Below are 18,653 nucleotides of genomic sequence, written 5' to 3'. Positions count from 1 at the left end.
GAGGTGAAAATGGTGTGCAGGGCTCTCTGTACGAGCCGCTTTGCGTCGGCGGAATGGGTGAGATCGTTGTGCAGCGGAAGAAATGAAAGGGGATGGTGGCCGAAGGAGGGGATGCAGAAGACAAGGAGGGGAGCTGGGGGGGGGAGGACGAGAAAAGAGTTGAGAGAGAGAGAGAGAGAGAGCGGGTGTGATTGAGAAACGACAAATTAGAGAAAGGAAGACAAAATAGAAGGCAAACAAGAAATGGAGAAATGAAAACATAAATGTGACGAGAGTGACGAGAGTGATGAGAAAAGGACAGAACGAGAAGGAGAGCGAGGGAAGGGCAACGATGGGAGCTTTCTCTACGCTTTGCTCTCTCCAAGGATGTAAAGCTTCCCAGTACAGAGCACAAAAGGCCAACAAAATAACAAGACAAACGCTCAAGAGAGAAAAAGACGTGCCTGACGAGCGGACACTTGAACTGGCTTTTTCCTCTCTTTTTCATACAAATTCGCTTCTCCTGGCCAACCTTGCAACATATCTCGCTTAAGCGTGCACGTTTCCTTTTCTATTCACCCTTTCGTCTTCCGTGGAAGGCATTCGTCGACAGTCTTTGTTCTGCGACCGTCTATTGACTTCCCCCTCTTTTCTTTTCTTTTTCTTCAGCGAGAGAGGAATAGAGCGGCAACAGGATTTCAAACAACTCGGCCGGGCGCAGCAAAGCTGGAGTGTGCCCAGTGCAACAGGCCGAGTGTTCTGGCGGGCCCAATAGAATATAAGACAGAAGGAGAGAGAGGGAGAATGGCCAGGATGTTGGACGCAATAGCGTTCCAACAGAATGAGAGTGCTCCGAGAGTGTCGGCGTTAGTTTCCTTTCTTTCGTATTCTACTGCTTCCCTCTCTTGTCTGTCCAAACCTAGAGCATCCACACCCTTTTCCTTTTCGTGGTGGGACGGGGATTGGCTGGGCGCCTGCAGATGGCCCGCAGACGGCCTGGATGGAGGCCGCATCGACAAACGGATTATTATTGTGTGCATTTCGATACTTTTCATGGTTTTGGGGCATTTATTTTTTCCTCGCTCGTCCTCGACTTCCACTCACTGGACTTTCGTTCGAGTACCGGCCCGTTTGTTGGAACGCCAATGTACAAATTACAGGCACCGACAAGAGACTCTGTCGTGGTGGTGTTGGGGCTGGGAAGGGCCATTTCTGTTATCTTATGCAGTCACATTTACACTTCCCACCAAAATCGTGACGATAGAAGTCTTGAGATGGCCGAGTTTAAAAGAGATGATGTGAAGCCATATTCTTAAGTAAAGAGCTATTATGGAGGACCAGAATAATAATGATTTCAACGATACACATATAATGTGAAACCGTCTTTATTGTATATTTTTTTATGTTAAAAAGGGTGTCAAAACCATCACACACTGTGTCTCCATAACAAACCAATTCGGAATGCGTCTTGTGATGATACATGAGCCTTCATCGACTTGCCGAAGTCGGGTACCAAAGAGACCGGGCGATCCATAACTGTCCTAAGGGGATTCTCCCAAAGGAGGGGGGAAGCGTGGTAAGCGAGATAGATGGGTAGCAATAAGGAGGGTTTGTGATCAAATAGGCTGAGAAGAAGGAAAACAAGATCGTTGGACGGGGACAGACAAAATACAGTCGCTTCCTCACCCGGCTAGGAGAGCCAACAGACAACAGGGCAGTTGGGGCCAAAACGTCAATTCTAATCCTTGCCCGTTGGTCACTTGTGCAACCATCCATTTCCTTTGAAAGCTGTAGCGAGGCAGCAAGGAAGTGGGCGAGCTTAAAACTGGCTTGGGTGGCTGGGCTGGTCAAAGTGCTAACCCTATCTCTCGTATGTCAACTTCCTTTTTTGTTATGCCCCAATATTTTTCTCGGTATTTGTTCTTCGCTTCTGTCGATGTCAGAGCTGAGACGCCTAGGCTGGAAATGGTCTCTTGCACGGCCTGACGCACGAGAAGCACGAAATTCAATATATGTGCCTATTTGATCACATCTTACCCAAGTGATAGGTGCAAGACCGAGACTGGCTTCCAAGGCGCCTAGAATCACGCCTGTCCCTTTTCTCTATTCCGTTTTCAGGATCTTGTAATACAACTTATAATCCCGTGCATCCATTTCCGTTTCTCCGTTTGTTTCTCCTCTCCCAGTCTCCCAAAGGCAAGGTCGTATTTTGACCTCGTACGCAAACGCACAGAACAAGGCTGTGGTGGCCAGCCACTCCAGTTCCGGACCAAACGGATGTGCATTGTCCCCAGCCCCGGGGATGTGCTTCTACGGAGAGGGTGGTTGTGCTACGTGGTCGTCCTCTCGTGTCGCTTCGTGGCATGCGTATTGAGCCATAGGAACACCTAAACCGACGAATTGCGCTGCAAAATGCGCAGGACCCAAAGTTCATAATGACGATATCAGCCAAAACAAAATGAGACATTGATGCAAGCCTTCAGCGACCGGTGTAGGGGAGAGCCAAAGTCTTAAAAGACAGGCGGTGGGCAGAGTGGGGGCGGATGCTGCACCATAGTCTTGGGACGCGAGAGTCGAGGACCGCTTCCGATCGGATGTCTGCCTTGCGGAAGGTGTTTATTGTGGGCGAGTCCACGAGTCCACCGGTGAACAAATGCACGAATGCACGAATGCACGGCTCACACAAGGCCCAGGCCAATCTGCCAAGCGGATCGTCGGGGAAGCTGTTCTCACAGTCCGTGAGAACCATTGCCGTGCGAGCCGCATCGTTGGTTGAGTCGCATCCGGTTGTTTTTTTGTTTGTCTACGTGCATTGTTTTGTTTACATTAGTCTTGCGGCCTGACCCGGTCTTTTGCGCCAACCAAAAATACGACCGATCTAGATGATGTATGTCGTACATGTGTGGGTATTGTACTTTGTTTTCTTTGACAATGCTATGCGTCGTATTATGGATCCCCAGTGATGGCACATTTTTTACACAGCTGGTACCACTCTGTCCACTTTCTGCTCGGCCGTCAGGCCAACCAGAACTCGCGATGTGCAGATAAAGCACGGTCCTAGTCGGGACTCATGCTTATGGATGCAAGTTGCGTAGAATCGCTTCTTTGCTCACTGTTGTTCTGACAGCTATGGTATTTGCCTACATGTAAAACGCAGTAAAACGCAAAATAATAAGTACAGTTCGTATGGGAGACGGAAGCGACGCGATTGTAGTAGATGAAATGGTCAAAAAAGTCACAGGCAAAAATAAATGATAGTGACATGGCTAATTAATGGGCGCATTGGTCTGAGATCCCCCTCAGATCCGTTCCTCTCGCACACGCGCCCTCTATCGTACTCTCTCATCATCGACTCAAAGTGTGTCGCCTCCCCTACAGGACCAGCCGACCAGGCTCATTCTCCAGGACAACCTTGAGCCGCTCCAAGAAGACCTGGGCCCGTTTCTTTTCGGCCTGTGGCACCGACACGGTAAAGAAGTTGATACCCGTCGAGACGGCCGCCGGCTGGCGCTGGACGGACGAAGCAGGGCGAGCCGGTGTCGTGGCCTTGACCTTGCCGGACAAAATGTCCAACACGTCGACCGCGCCGGCGCGCTTCTTTGTCTTGGGAGCGGCCGAGGATGCCGTCGCGGGGAGCGCCGAGATTTGCGGGCGGTAGTGTCCGCGGGACACCTTGGCGGACGCGGCGGACTGGCGTTGGGCGGCGCTGCTTCTGGGCGACACGAGCGCGTCAAACAGCTGCGAGGCCGACGGGGCCGGCGCCGGGCCGGTCCGCGGCAGCTCGTCGTTGGCGACCTCGGTGGCGCGCGAGACAAACGTGGACACGGGCATGAAGACGCCGAGCGACGACTGGATCTTGTCCTGGGCGTCGAGCACGGCAGCCAGCGATACCGGGAGGGAGACAGACGTCGTCCGGGGAGATGCGGGCGCGGCGTCTTTGGCGGGCGCGGCCGCGTCGGATGCTGCTGGCGCCGCGGGCTTGGGCGCCTCTTCGATCTTGATGTTGCTCAGGTCGAGGTGCGACAGGTGCTCAAAGCGCGACTCCAGCTCGGACGGCACGCTCGCCGACACCTTGCCCAGGTACGCCAGCACATCGCCCTTGAGCAGGCGGCCGCCCGGGCCCGTGGGTGTCATGTCGCCCACGACGGCCGCTGGGTCGAGGCCGTTTTGCTTAATCAAGTGTGCGACGGACGGGTAGAGTGGGCGGTTCTGGGGCGCGGCAGCGCCCTTCTTTGCCGAGGCGGACGACGTGGACTCGGCTTTCGGTGCGGGAGCGGCAGCCTCCGCCTGTCTCTCGGGCGCCGGGGCCTCTGACGACGCACTCTGGTTCTGGCTCTTTGCCGGGGCCTCGTCGGCGGGCATCTCGAGCGTGGCAATGTCGTCGTCGGCCTCGGCCAGCACGGCAATCCGCGTACCCACCTGCACGCCCTTGCTGCCGTCGGGCTGCACAATCTTGAACAGGATGCCGTCGTCCTGTGCCTCGACGTCCATCGTCGCCTTGTCTGTCTCGATCTCGAGCAGCACGTCGCCCACCGAGTACTTGTCGCCCTCCTTGACACGCCACGCCGCGATGCTGCCCTCCGTCATTGTCGGGGACAGTGCCGGCATCGTCATGTTCTGTGCCACAGCCAGACGCGCTGCCGCGTTGAAGCCTGTAAAAAAAGCAAGTCTGTTTAGCAGGCGTCTTCACCCCCCAACGTCAATCGCCACCAGCGACCGCTGTCCGTTCATCACATACCTCGCGACGACTGCGCCCACCGGCGTCCGGCCAGCCTCAGCGAGAACCGGCCAGCTGCGGCGAAGCTCGCCATTTGCGTGATCTGTGGCGGAGATGTCCGGCGGAAGAGGAGATGGGTTGGAGGCGAGGTCGAGGAGGTTGTGAAGCTGGAAAACGGGCCGTATTTCGGATCGCCTAGATTCTCGGATACGAATTGGTACTGCGGATTGGCCGTGAATGGACGTCGTGGACGATGCGAGTAGCTGCGCGCAGTATGAACAGACAGAGGAAAAAGCAGTCCCAGTTCCAAGTGCAAGGTAAAAACCTCAATTGGCACGGATGGTCCTATCTCGGGGCTGGCCGCGAATTGCTGTCGTTTGGGGCGTTTTAGCGGCTTAGGGGCTTTCTCGCTCTTTTGTTTCGTTGGGGTCGGGGCAATCTTCGCCGAAAAATTTCCAGAAAATTACCACAAACGTAGGACTAACTAGCAGGGCTGGGAAACGCGCGGGAACGGCGCATGTTGAACGCTGGAAACTGCTGACAGTTGTCACGTTTAGGTGCATTCCAAGCTGGGCTTCAGGGGTGGCGGCTCGACTTCCGCAAGCTCCGTTGGGGGAGAGCGAACTTGTCTTGTCGCTGGGTGCAGCCGGACCCACTTTGAACAACAGTGCCTTCTCACGCATTATTGCACTGTGCTCTTACACCATACCAACGGCCACCAACGGCCATTGGCGGCATTATCATATGCCATGTCCAAAATCACACTGTAAACTAACAATACAATGTTTGTGTATCCAGAATAAGCAGTGCGCGCTTTCGCCGTTTTCTCGTTTCTCTAAATTGCTATGACCACTCCGTGCCCGTCTTCTCGCTCCCCTTTCCTCCTTGTGATGTAATGTGGGACGCCCAAGCACGTCCTCACAGAACATAGCCGCTCGTCGCCACAGCGCTCCAAGGCCGCACCGCCGCCGCTTCCTCCAGCTCCACGCACCACCACAGCACCTCCTTGGCCTTGTCCGGCTGTCCGCTTTCCTCGTGCGCCCGGGCCAGCGCGAACCATGCCTCCGAGTTGTCCCACGAGCTGCCCAGCTTGGTCAGGCCCGAGAGCAGAGCAAATGCACGGTCCCGAGCTGCCAGGCGGTCGATCGGAGGTAGTGTCGACGCCTTGTACGGCGGTGGCAGCTCCGAGTCGGACTTGGCATGAGCCGCAGCGGCGACGTCGGTCTCGGCCGCCGTAGCAGTGCCGGCGGCCGGCTTCTTCCGGCGCTCCTCCTTGTCTTGGGCCGCCGGAGCCGTCAACAGGCCCAGAGGTTCAGATGGCAGCGTCGGCCGCAGTTCCTTGTCGCTGTGCTCGGCCGGGCGCTGCTTTTCTGGGAACATGGTCCCATCGGCCAGCTCGAGTCGCGGGATCGCGTGCGGCAGAAGGAGCTTTTTGCTGTAGATGTCGAGCAGAATGTTGGACAGCCCAATGGTTGCAGCCGGATGGTCCGGGAAGTGCGTAAGCGCAGCCTCGAAATCAAGGCGCGCATTGTATGGGGCGCCCTTGTGCAACGATAAGTGGCCCATCTGTCGAGTTCGTTAGTATTACGATAGTAATAAAAGGAAACAAAAAAAAAAAAAAAACCGCAATGCCGCAAACGTACCTCAGCCCACACATCGGCCCACAGTTCGTCGACGCTTTTCTTGCCAACCCAGCCGCGGTCGCGCAGCGAGGCACCTGACGTAAGGTTCCGCGACGCGTCAATCTCCATGTCCTGGACAAGCTTCTGAGCCTCGACTGTGGCCCGCTTCGCATCGTCCAACATCTCCGATCGCCGGTAGAAGCCCGCAATCATCAGCCAGACTTCCACAAGGACCGTGTTGCGCCGCCGCTTCTCGTCGTCCTTGGAGAACTGGACGATCGGCGTCAGCGACAGCGCTGTCTCGACGCTCTCCGGCGCGGCTGGCAGACCGCTGCGTCCGTCCCCATCACCGCCAAGTCGTGCTCGTGAAGCCGACGCCGCGATCGAGTCCACCTGCGACGCCTGTCGGCTCATCGACACCGGCGGAGGTCCACTGGCGGCCGACGAGACACGCTGGCGGGTTGGAAGGGGTGAGAAGAACTCGCCACTTTGGCTCTCGCCCAGGGGTGAAACAAGCCCGTCGTGGCCGCCGTCTTCTACGGCGCTGCGCGGCGGTGCACCCCCACTGCTAACGGCGCGGCGCCGGCTGCCACTGCTGTCCCGCTTGCGGAGGCTGTTGCGCTTGCCCGACTGGCTGCGCCGCTCGTTGAAGTTGCCCGGTTTCCGCGACCGGCGGAAATCATCAAAATCGTTGCTGGTCACCTGGATCGTCGGCGCGTCGCGGCTTGCCACGGTCTGTGTCGTTTGCGGACGCGTGCCGGCTGCACTGCCGTTCTTATCCAGCCCGATCATGCTAGAGTGCTTTGTCGTCGGCCGCCCGCCACGTTCACCGCTGCGGCCAAATATGCTACCTTTGATGCTGCGCAGCGTGCCCGCCGAACTCTTGGGAACACTGTTCGTCCTTGGAGCGACGGACAGCGTCGCCTTGGTGGCCTGCGGCGGCCCAAACAACCGTGCAAACAGGCTCAGAAGCTCCAGACTGGCATTGACGGCTACCTTGGGGCTCTCCAGCAGCTCAACAAGCGCCAGTTGCGTCATCTTGACTTCGAGAATCCGCTCTTTTTCAAAGTCTTCCATGTCGTCGACAAGGCCACGGCTCCAGCCTGCATTCTTTTCGTCGTTGGCCTCGGCTTCGTTCAGGTGCTCGCTGCGGTACATTGCGTCGCTGCCAAACAGCACCGATGGGTCCTTGAACTGCTCAAACGCGCCCTCGCACGCCCGTGCCGCCATGACGTAGTCCTGACGGGCACTGAGCAAAAGTGACAACAAGTGCCAAAGCGGGATCATTGTGCGCTCACGCCAGTACGGCCCATGCACGTACTCGTGCTCTGCATCAGGCGGCTTGTTCGACAGCAGGGCAGCCTTGACCAGGTCGATGGCTGCGCCAATGTCGCGCTGCTCCACGAGCAGCAAGCTCAGCGAGAACACGCTGCGCAGGTTCGCCGACTGTCCAAATTCGGGCGACATGGACTTGCGGAGGGACCGGACGGCTTTCGCCTGGATGTCGGTGCGCGAGGCCGAGTCGTATGTCGTCCGTGACCACTGTGCCAGTGAAAGGCCGACGGCCTGCCAGGCCAGAGCATGAACACGGACCGGGATGTTGGTGCCCTTAAAATCCGACACGAGCGTCGTCCGCGGCGCCGGGTTGTCTTCGTCGACCTGCTCGGGAAGGGCATGGCTGAGCTCGTGTAGGCACTGTTCCAACTCCTGGCCGAGCCCGTGCGCTTTTTCCGATGCCTGCCGATTGCCGTAGCGGCAGAGTGCCACGATGCACAGCGAAACTGTCTCTAACACAACGGCGTCGTCGTCGAGGTGTGGCTCATCCTTGCCGGTCTTGGCGACGCGGGCCTTGCCCTTCTTGATCAGGCCGAGGTACGAGTCAAAGGCTTTGAAGGCCAGGTCGAACTCGGCCACAGCCAAGTGCACGGTAAAGAGGTACCGCAGAATGGACGTGGAGTGGTAGGTCTTCGTCGACGCGCGGTACAGAATGTCGAGGACACTGCGGCTTGCCGACTCACGCCCACCCTGACCCAGGTCTGACTCGCGCCAACCACGCCCTTTGAGCACAGACCAGTTCTGCACGACGAGGCGCACAAACTCTTCCACCTCCTTGCGCTCATCCTCAGCACGCGGGAACGACGTCTCCTCGAGAAGGAGTGTCTCGTAGACGGCCTCGACCCTTTTTAGTTCCATTCGTAGGTGGCTCCGTGCAGACGACTCGCCGCCCGTCCCCACCGGTGCGTAACCAGGCGGATAAGGCAGGTCGTCTTCGAGGAGCGCGGACAGGAGAGCGTAGTACTCGAACCATATCCGCCGGCGCGGGACGGAGCCGCGGAAGCCAAAGCCGCCCAGCTGTGCCGCGCCGTTGGTGCCTTCCCAGTACTTGGCCCACGAGCGGAAGCTCACCAGGCACTTGGGGTCCTCCAAGCTCGCCTCGCCCTTTTCCAGGGTGTGGCTCAGCAGCATGCAGTACTCGGTCAGGAACAGCTCCGACCAGTACCGCAGCTGTTTCCGGGACTGCTGAACAGCGTGCGCGCTTGTGATGCACGGGAGGCCGTCTTCGAACACTGCCAGCGCTTCTTTCCGCAGGTCCTTGCGTGCCAGGCAGTTGGCTCTCAGATACGCCGACTTCAGAGCACACACCCGCGTCCAGTCCGTTACAACAAGGCTCTCGGCAGGGCGGTCCGAGGAGGTGAGCTCGGTCTCGAGGCTTTCGGGGAGCTGGGCCAGGGCGGCATCGTACTGGCCCGCCACCCAGTGCAACCAGCCGACGCAGACCCGCGCCTGGAAGCGGTCCTGCAGGAAGACGTCTTCATGGTCGATGACGGCCTGCAGCTTGGGCAGCAGCGTCGCAGCGTCGAGGCCAGCAGCAGGGTCCGAGGCGTCAGCTGCGCGACCGGAGGGAGGGTGGCTTCGGGTGGCCTTTTCGATTGCATACTCGGTTTCGGCAGTCAGAGTGAGACCTGCGCACAAAGGGCGTTACAACGTCAGTGCCTTTCAACGGCAAGGGCAAAATGGCAGACGAAAGAGAGCGCAGCAGGCAAGCACTTACAGGCGCGACTCGATGCATGCTTTCGGACTTTCCGCACAAACTCCGGCACTGCGTCCCAGTCGCCCTCGCAGCGAGCCTCGTCGAGCTGCAGCGCATAGTGGGCGGCTTTGCTCACCGAGCGCTGCCGAGGAGGAACAGTTAGTTGACGGGATGGTCGACAAGAGACGCTCGGCACGACAAGACGACAAGGGTAAGGCAACCTACACTCATCTAGGCGGCTCCGGGGCAAGGGCCCAGCAAGATCGACGCGCGGGCAAGGTGACGTAGGTAGTTGGACGATTGGCCTCCTATGGCTTCAGGTGCATGTCTCGAGCCGTGATGCAGTGGAATGCGTGGTGCAGAAATAGGCATAGACGACCCAGGGGGGCGAATTGTAGCGATGACGAAAACGCAGACAACGATGTAAAGGTGAATTGACGCACGCTGGGATCTCTCGATGTGGTACGCAAAGAGCAGAAGGCAGGACGAGGCGTCGTGTTTGTCCTATTCGATCGTGGGTTTAGGACTTTTGCTGTTTCCTTGTTTCCACGTTTCGATGTTTCGCTCTTTCTCACTCTGAAAAGGGGGGCCCTTTCCATGGTTGGCGTAACCGCTTTTGGGGGCTGGCCGCAAAACTTGGCCAGCAGGGACGACCCGGTTGACGCTAGAAGTGGCATCAAGCTCCAGGCCTCAAGCGTGCTGTTCCTGAGACTCTGATAGGCCTAGCGACAGCCTAAACAGGTCGCTTTCGCTGTTGCACCAAATTGCAGGGATGTAAAAGGCGAACTGATTTGCGGGTCGCAGTTGCCCATTGAGCTGTTGAAAGCGGGTCCAGCTAGCTTATTTGCTTGTGAAAAGATAAACTAAAAAAAAAAAAAAAAAAAAAAAAAAAAAAAAAAAAGTAAACGGCGGCGTATATCATATAAATCCTCAACAATAAATACACTCTCCATAGTTACAACGAAAATAAGGTTGTACTCTCCAAAAAGTACCTCTGGTCACGAAAGAAACGTATTACGCTTCAATTGTTTCACGGTCGGCATACCAAACAAACGACAGAACCAACAAAATGTCTGTGCCTGCAGACCTCCGGGTCTTAAGTCGCAAGCTGGCCGCAGCCTCACCGGCCGATCTCCCGACGCTGTGTCCCGTGTTGGTGGGCCATATCCTGCGGTGCGGTGAGCCCCTGTCCGTGTCGTCAGAGCAGCAAGGCAAGAACAACACAAACGAGGCGACTGTGCTGGTGCACAAGCTCAAGACGCAAATCAACACCCTCATCCAAGGCAAGACACCCCAGGGCCGCTTTGTCGGCACGGCCCTGGCCAAGGCCATCGTCGATGTCGGCGGCTGGGAGAGTCTGCGGACGGCGGAGCCCTGGGTGCGCGGCCTGCTGTCGCTGCTGAACAAGCCCGACCCGATGGCGTCAAAAGAACTGGCCGTCCTGACGCTGACCCGCATCTACACACTGCTCCAGGCATATCCGACGCTGGTGCGCGAGATTGCCACGCCCACGGTTCCCACATTTGCGACGGCGTGCCTGCAGCTGATCAAGCCGGCGGCGCCCGGCCAGCCGCCCAAGGCGCCCATGAATGTCGTCGAGACAGCAACGCGCGCGCTCTCTGCGTTGGTTCCCCTGTATCCGACGACGCTGCGGCCGTTTGCAGGCCAGATTCGGGCCGCGATCCGCAGCTTCGTCGCACCGACGGCCTCAGACGGGGTGGTGGTCCCGCCGTCGCTGCGGCGGAGCGCGCGGCAGCTGCTGGTCGTGCTGCACTACACGGCGGCCAAGAACGGCAACTCGGACGACTGGTCGAAGATGCTGATGGGCCTCTTGCGTGACGCACATGCCACGGCCGACCAGGTCTTCCGCGCCATTCGCGAGTCGCGGGACCCTGGTTTGGGCTTTGCGGCGACGACGGTGTCGTTTGAAGGCGAGCCGCAAGGCGGCGGAGACGATGTCGACGCGCTGCCGGCGTGGACGGGTCTTGCGAGCGGTGCCCAGCGCCTGCTTGGAGTTCTAGAGACAATTGCACAGGTCTTCCGGGAACCGACGAAACTGCCCGTCGCGGTACCACTCGGGCTGCTATCGGGCCTGGTGTCGCGCATCTCCGTGGTCTCTGCGCCGACCTCGAGCACGCAAGAGAAGGACTACGCATCGCTCATCAACACCAGCATCGGCCGCGAAGAGCGGGACGAGCTGTTTTCGGTCCTACCCAGCCTGCACGCGGCATCCCTCGAACTGTTGTCGAGCATTGTGAAACGGATGGGTGCCAGCACGGTGCCTCTGGCCCCGGAGATCCTGGAGGACGCGGTGCGCATGTTCATGTCGGACCGTCACATTCCCCGCGTTCGGAAAAACACCTACGTGCTCACCAAGAACATTCTGCCGCTGGTCGGCCCATCCTTTGCACGGACCACGGTGGACCTGCTTGCCAATGTGGTGCGCTCGAGCTGCCAGGACATTCTGGAGGCCGGCGGCTTTCTGCAGGAGGACAAGACGGACGACAAGTCCAAGGCGGGTCAGAATGGTGGCGCAAAAGGAGGCGCCGGTGGTGGTGCACGAGGCAAGTCGGCGTCGGCCAATGCCGACTTGTTCTTGGCCAACGGCGCTGCCTCGTCTCAAGCAGCGGCAGCCGCGGCGCGCAAAACATCTCGACTGAGTGCCGCCCACCTACGCGCCGCGGAAAACCTGCTGGCCGCCGTGCTAGCGTACATACCACCACAACATGTCAAAAAGGCCGACCGCACGCTGCTGGACCGCACGGCGATTCTGAGTGCCAACAAGGGTGCCATGGTGGCGAGCGTGCTGCAGCCGTACGTGGACCAGAGCGGCCGCTACTTTGCCAACACGATACCGTTCCTAGCGCGCGCGTACCCGCACGATGTGAGCATGGAGATTCTGCGCAGCAACCTGCGGACGGCACCGCACTACTATGGCAACATTTTCGCGGCCACAGCGCCGGGCGAGGACGACGCGTCGGACGCTGAGGAGGAGGAGGATCAGGCGATGGACGATGCGGCTGATCCTGAGCCAATGATGGACGGGCCGGAGAGTGGTGCACCAAGTGCACCTAGTGTGGTGGCCACGACGGAAGCAGGTGCCGGCTCGGGCGGCTTCTCTCTACCTTCTGTGTTTGCTGAGCGGAGCAAGCCAAACATCAGTTCATTGGGCAATGCTGGGAACGCTACGGAGGGCGGCGCGCCGGCTGCATTTGAGCCGCTGACACTGAAGCGCAAGTCGGACGAGAAGGACGATGTGCCCTCTGCGGCTGCAAAGAAACTAGACACCGGCAGGGAGGCTAAGATACCTGCGGCTGTTGCGCCCTCTGGTGTCGCAGCAGACGATAGCGGTGATGACAGCGACGGCAGTGTCCAGCTAGAGATGGCCTTTGACGATGACGATGAGAGTGGCGATGAGGAGTAAGTATGGAAAAGGTATAATGGCACGACATCTTTGCTTCGAGCAATGAAGTGCGCATCTGACTTTTTAGTTATTCTTCCAAGGATGACTATGATATAAAAGAACAACTGGAGTAGCATTTTAAACCCAAGAACAAACAAAACAGACATTTGTAGCCTCCGCCCGAGCATGCCTTTACCAGTTGGGCCTAAACCGCCAAAAAAAAAAAAAAAAAAAAAAAAACTACCCAAAATCAGACACCCAAAAGATCCACAAGACCAATGTGTACGATGTAAAAACGCCTTTCAAGTGCTAAATAATGCGGTCAAATAGATATCAAATGCGCGAGCAGGTTACCGTGCTCCAAAGCCCACTCCCGTTTTCGTTCAATCCCTCAGCCAGGCACGCCGCTTTTCCTCCTTGCGCGCGCGTCGCTTCTCTTTGAAAGCCTTGAGCTCGGACTTGGACGGCTTGATGCCGCTCCGCTCGGCCTTGAGGCTGCGCCCGTCGTGGGCGCTGTTGGCGGCGGCGACATCAAAGTAGTTGTTGAGCTGCCGGCTGGCCTTGCTGCCGTGGCTGAAGCGACTGCCAGCAGCACCAGCACTGTCTTGGATCACGGCAGCCGCTGCCGCCGCCGCCGCGGCAATCGGGTCACCGCCGTCCACGTCTGCGCCGGCATACGCATCAGCGTCAGCGGGCGCCGCCTCGCCTGTGGCATACCACGCGTTCGGGTCGTAGTCGCCATGGATGACGGGATTGTAGCCGCCCACGCCGCCCCGCGCGCCACCCCCACTGGCCCCCGGCCCCTGTGCATCTGGTACACGCGGGTTCTCCCATTGTGTCTGCTGCGTAAACCGGTTGACAAAGTACCAGGCTTGGTGCTCGCCGCTCCACATGGGATCCCACCCGTCGTCATTTTCGTCGACTGCTTCGTCGGGCAGGGGCTCGTCAGGCAATGGTGGTGGGGATACTGAGGCATCAGCAGCGGTTGTAGTGTCTGTTGATATCGAGGGCCCGTGTATTTCCTTGTCTGTGTCGTCTGTCTTCACTTCTGTCTTCTCTTGTGCTTCTGCGCCTGTCGTGCTCTCCCTTGTTGGTTCGTCTTTTTGCCCGCCTGTGGCCTGTGTGGGATCCTCTTCTTCTATCTTGGCTTCTGCTTCTGGCACATCTGTCTCTTCGACAGCTTCTTCAGAAATCTTGACTTCGTGTTCCGCGGCAGAAGGTGCGGTTTCTGCCTCGTCTGCAGGTCTTGTGTCGGGTGAGGATGGCATTGTTGTTGCTTTTGCTGCTTGTGGCGCCCAAGCTGTGTGTTGGCGGACAGGTTTTGATGTAGTGTACAATCATAAATAGAAAAGGAGTGAAAGAGACTGTCGAAACGTTGTGGGAGTCGAGGAGAATCGGGGGCGAGATCGCAAATCGTTCGAAAATCGACAAAACAACGATTGTTGAGAATGCAGCTACACAAAATAATCGATTCGTCTCGTAACAGAGGCCCCACATGTGACGCAGGATGGATTTTGAATTTGAATGTTTCGCTTAGTCATCCGGGTTATAATTGTGTCTGCGGTGTATTTCAACTGTTGTACGCCTTGGCCAGGCCCTGAGACTCTAGTACAACCAGGCGCCCCATAATTTAACGTTAACCTACCACAGCGCCTATCGTCGCCTGTCCCTGGCGTAGTACTTCGTAGGCCTCATCTTTTACAGCATATGTCAATCTGATAATTATTCCTGTCATTGAACCTTACGGGAAGAAAAATGACGGCCACCGAAGAGTATCAGACAAAGACATGGAAGTGCTCTATCACTATGAGAGAAGACAGGGTCGTCAAACGAGAGCTTGGTGAGGGGGAGCTGCTACGCCGCCCAAACGGTGACATTCTCGCCCTTTCTGGGCGAAGGAGAGGCTGAAGAATGAGGCCGCGACACTTACGTTTATCGCGTCCAACACAACCATACCTGTGCCGCACAGTCGGCTATATGTCCAAGACGGGCTCGTACATCTCGAAATGGAGCGCGTTAAAAACGGTGTGCTCCTTATAGATATGGACGTGAATACCCGGAAACGGGCCATGGCGTCCGTCGACAAGCAGATCAGGCACAACATCCTACCGCAACTCCGCTCACTCCGGCGCACTTTTATCGGCAGCGTCGACGAGCATCTCTCCGTGTTCCCACCGCAGCGTGTCTATAATCGGGACCGACGGGCCTGGCCGCGTATCACATCCGAGAGCCAGGATTTTGTTCTCTGCCACAACGATCTAGGACCCCAGAACATCTTTGTCCACTGTGACACCTTTCAAATCGTCGCGATTATCGATTAGGAGTTTGCTGGGTATTTCCCACCCAACTTTGAGCTTCCGCTGTGGACGGCGCATTCGTGGGAGGACGAGCAACAGATCTACAAGAAGGCCGATGCGCTTGAGCTGGCATTCTTCGGCCTCGAGCCGAAAGATTTGAACGATTGCCAGCCACCTCTTTAGCAAAGAAATCCCGGGTCCGTAAGAAGAAGACGGGTAGGTGGTGCTAAGATGCAAAAACAAAAGGTTGTAAATATACTACTGCAAGTAACAGCAGCTGTACTGTTGCAGTCGCAATCGTATAGAGACCATTGAAGTAGACGTAGTACCGTTCGACAGTCTTGAAGAGTCTGGGAAAGACTCATAAACGGTTTGAGTCTCTTAATCAGGAGAGAGAATATTGTAGTATTGTAAAAGAAAACAGAGGATTTTTTGTCTATCTGGCTGTGCATAAAGATGCATCTTTTCGTGCACTGTGTATATTAAGGGAAGTTCCCCAATAGATCCATCTGTCGACCTATTGCGACGCGTCCTGTGGCGGCCTCGGGCCGAATACCGTGGCAGACAGCTCGGTGCCGTCGTCCAGCTTGACCTTGTCGGCGCTGACCATGACAAAGAGGATGCGGCAGGTCTCGGTGCCGCGGTTGGCCCATGAGTGGTTTGTGCCGCCCTGGATCAGGTAGTCGCCGGCGCGCAGCGTCTTCTCCTCGCCGTTGTCGAGGGCGAGGACAATCTCGCCAGAGACAACCACCGCGTAGTCGATGCTCTCGGTGCGGTGCATGGGGGCCTGGTCGCCGGGCTTGATGTTGGTGATGCTGAACAAGACGCCGCCGGGTGGGCAGCGGGGTAGCCCTTGCTTCTTGTCCTCGGCAACGGCGACCTGGTTGTTGATGGGCACCGCGGGGCGGCTATCGAAGACGGCAAACGATGAGGAGTCGGGACCAAAGGGGCGGAAGAGGCCGGCAGGGCCATCCGAGGCAAAAACAGAGGTGCCGTCTTTGGCGTGGGTCGTGACGACAAGGCGGGGCTGGGTATCGGCGGATGAAGTCATTGTGAAGACGATACGAAAGGTGATATGGCGATGAAAACGATTTGTAAATGAGCGTTGGTATCTGAAGCACAGTATGGCTGCTGCCGTACGGGATGGAGATGAAGAGAGTGTGAATGAATTAAGCCTTTTTCTCAATCCCAAGAAGGCGGCAGTTCCAGGCTTACTTTATATGTCTACGAAAGACAAGAAACAACAAAAGAACGGGCCCCGAGTAGGACGCTGCCTCACTTGTCGCAAATACTCTCCAAACTGTTGAAAGTCAGAGTTGAGCTCTGCGCTTCCCCGCGCAGGAATTTCCCCCTGTTGCTGGCCGATCTGTATGGAATCACTTCCTTGGCGGCGTAATACATCCGACTGCTCGCTACTGTCGCTGCCTGTCGCTGCTTGTCGCTGCTTCGTTGCCAACCTCCGCCAACAAGCACGACCCGTCAGGAATTAGACAATTGGCTTTAGATTGTCAAAAGCCATTTCGTCCAGACAAACAGATTGTGTAAGCTGTCTGCCTGTTCAGTTGAAGACGTCGCATTATGGCTCGTCATGGAAAGATCGGCAACGCGAACAAGCGCCGTGTCCGTAGAATACGCAACGCTGATCTCTGTATCTCTCGGGGCTAAGGAGTCGGGTATGTATCTGCCCCATTTGGCAAACCCCGACTGAAAAGATTCCGCTCTCGCTTGACTGTCACTGACGTGGGCGCGGCCTCTCATGGACTTGTGATTTTCAACGGCATGCTATTGGCCCCTGTCTGTTCGCTACCAGGGCGCTGTTCGCTCAACCACTGCCAGACAAGGCACGGCGAGCGTCCCAGCAAGCACCGTCTTTGCTATTCGTATTCAAAGACAGCACCAGAAAGGCCGAGGTGAGCGTTCAGCCTCACGAGATAAGTGCGTGCGAAAGTAAGCAATGCGGAGTATGTTGTAGGATGTAAGAATGACGTCGTCGGATCGTCTTCAGACCGTTCCAGGCCATGCTCCAGCGGGAGCTGCATTGGTCATCAATCCTTCGTCTACCCGTAATGTGCCTCGCTGAAGAGGTATCGATGTTTCTATTCTCGACCAATGACCAGGTACTCAATGCAGTATGTGCATGAGTCGCTCTTCCCTCTCCAACAGGACCGGTGCCAAGGCGGTCTTGCAGTGAAATCGGCACGTCGGTTCGCTGAAATGCCGACCGCCGCCCTATGGACCCTGTGAACTAGCGCTGCCGACCCACTGTTCTCCATGTGCCTTGATCAACAAGCTTAAAACAAGTGGCAGAGGAAGTTGCTTTGTCAGATATGCCGTTCTCATCATGTTGCAAGGCTTATATGTCCGACTGTGTCACGACCAAGCCTCTCGCCATGGCCATTGGGCCGACCAACCCCGATCTCGCGCCGTTTGGCGCTGACAAGACCGAGTCAGCCGTCTTCAACAAGGGCATCTAGAACGTGTCAACTCGGGCCTCATGTCGCACCCCTCACTGGTCCTCAGGCGTCACGGTCGCGAGGCCCAGTCGCTGGCCAAGTTGGTCGTTGAGCAGCTGGCGTCGGCCGGCACGATCCCGGCTACCAACGACGAGGAGCTGAACATTGTGTCGTGGTTGAGCTACGGCCCCATGGACTTGCGCACGACCAAGGAGAACCTGCAGGCCGGATTCATCCAAGATCTATACGCGCTGTCAACCTAGTTGGTCAGTAGTAGATAGACGATAACATGTTTTACGACATGACACGTATTTTCTACTAATCTTCGAGCTTGTGATTTTTACCCCATATACGTGCAACAGCACATTACTCTTTATTATCTGTCTTGTTTGAAGTCAAACCTTTTGTGATTCTTTCCTTACCGTTGAAGAAATGCACATTTTGATCAGCACGCACACACAATTTCCAACGTATTGCATTGTATCTAGTTCTTTATTCTAGAATTTGATTTGTATATAAAGACAGTGCATAACCTTTCTTTTTTTTCCTCAGTACAGTCTAGTTTGATAAATACCATTTAAGTGGGTTTGAGACTTTGTGAGCACATGTCGGGATACGTATCTAGCCTCCATCCTTCATAAATAGAGTGATATCCTAGTAACGGGACGTGCCAGAGTGCATATTCCTGCGGGAGAATCACCCGCGTAGAGCAACAAGGCAGCCGTCTGACTTCATCAGGAAGCAATTTCCCACAACCGCGGTCCCTGCATACTAAAATACGTCCATTCATATATGCTTCTCTATCGTTGCTTTTACCGTCAAGGTAAAGCCAAAGTCCTATTTTTGGCACATTTTCATGACAGGGTGGCAAGTGGTGTGTGGTGGCTAAACGACAGGGAAATAAAAATGAAATAAAAAACAAAACCAGTAACATGGTTCTAGGCATAGACAAGGAGAGTTATCAATAAGTCCGTGACACATATAATCCGGCAAGCAGACCGCAGACCAGGCACCGTTTGTCAAATTACATTCACCCGGAACGAACTTTGGGCATGCCGACATACTTTCCGCTGCGTCGTTCACGAATGTATTTTCCCTTTTCCTTCCTTTTCCTTCCTTTTCCTTCCTTTTATGCAGGCTCGTTTCCTTTC

General features: G+C 56.4%; 7 protein-coding genes across 7 annotated transcripts; 3 read left to right on the top strand and 4 right to left on the bottom strand.

The window, feature by feature from the left end:
* Positions 1 to 3,351: 3,351 nt before the first annotated feature.
* SPBR_02787 (pyruvate dehydrogenase E2 component (dihydrolipoamide acetyltransferase)) lies at positions 3,352 to 4,790 on the bottom strand (the record flags this gene model as incomplete). The annotated part of the gene is made up of 2 exons (XM_040761090.1): positions 3,352 to 4,631; positions 4,718 to 4,790. The coding sequence occupies 2 exons, from the start codon at positions 4,788 to 4,790 to the stop codon at positions 3,352 to 3,354; spliced, it is 1,353 nt and encodes a 450-aa protein (XP_040620242.1).
* Positions 4,791 to 5,614: 824 nt separating this feature from the next.
* On the bottom strand, positions 5,615 to 9,580 carry SPBR_02204 (filamentation protein; the record flags this gene model as incomplete). Its single annotated transcript, XM_040760507.1, has 4 exons — positions 5,615 to 6,262; positions 6,340 to 9,281; positions 9,371 to 9,491; positions 9,575 to 9,580. The coding sequence occupies 4 exons, from the start codon at positions 9,578 to 9,580 to the stop codon at positions 5,615 to 5,617; spliced, it is 3,717 nt and encodes a 1,238-aa protein (XP_040620241.1).
* An 838-nt stretch (positions 9,581 to 10,418) lies between these two features.
* On the top strand, positions 10,419 to 12,773 carry SPBR_02407 (uncharacterized protein; the record flags this gene model as incomplete). Its single annotated transcript, XM_040760710.1, has 1 exon — positions 10,419 to 12,773. One exon carries the CDS (start codon positions 10,419 to 10,421, stop codon positions 12,771 to 12,773), a length of 2,355 nt encoding a protein of 784 aa, XP_040620240.1.
* Positions 12,774 to 13,135: 362 nt separating this feature from the next.
* On the bottom strand, positions 13,136 to 14,020 carry SPBR_03123 (ww domain containing protein; the record flags this gene model as incomplete). Its single annotated transcript, XM_040761426.1, has 1 exon — positions 13,136 to 14,020. One exon carries the CDS (start codon positions 14,018 to 14,020, stop codon positions 13,136 to 13,138), a length of 885 nt encoding a protein of 294 aa, XP_040620239.1.
* Positions 14,021 to 14,794: 774 nt separating this feature from the next.
* On the top strand, positions 14,795 to 15,232 carry SPBR_09145 (uncharacterized protein; the record flags this gene model as incomplete). Its single annotated transcript, XM_040767271.1, has 2 exons — positions 14,795 to 15,055; positions 15,107 to 15,232. 2 exons carry the CDS (start codon positions 14,795 to 14,797, stop codon positions 15,230 to 15,232), a joined length of 387 nt encoding a protein of 128 aa, XP_040620238.1.
* Positions 15,233 to 15,566: 334 nt separating this feature from the next.
* SPBR_03296 (uncharacterized protein) lies at positions 15,567 to 16,100 on the bottom strand (the record flags this gene model as incomplete). Its single annotated transcript, XM_040761599.1, has 1 exon — positions 15,567 to 16,100. One exon carries the CDS (start codon positions 16,098 to 16,100, stop codon positions 15,567 to 15,569), a length of 534 nt encoding a protein of 177 aa, XP_040620237.1.
* Positions 16,101 to 17,439: 1,339 nt separating this feature from the next.
* On the top strand, positions 17,440 to 17,765 carry SPBR_09148 (uncharacterized protein; the record flags this gene model as incomplete). The annotated part of the gene is made up of 2 exons (XM_040767274.1): positions 17,440 to 17,495; positions 17,570 to 17,765. The coding sequence occupies 2 exons, from the start codon at positions 17,440 to 17,442 to the stop codon at positions 17,763 to 17,765; spliced, it is 252 nt and encodes an 83-aa protein (XP_040620236.1).
* Positions 17,766 to 18,653: the final 888 nt, after the last annotated feature.

This window comes from Sporothrix brasiliensis (assembly GCF_000820605.1).
Source record: "Sporothrix brasiliensis 5110 chromosome Unknown Cont17, whole genome shotgun sequence".
NCBI lineage: Eukaryota > Fungi > Ascomycota > Sordariomycetes > Ophiostomatales > Ophiostomataceae > Sporothrix > Sporothrix brasiliensis.
The sequence above is the reverse complement of the archived record's forward strand: the minus strand, read 5'-3'. Positions and strand labels throughout refer to the sequence as shown.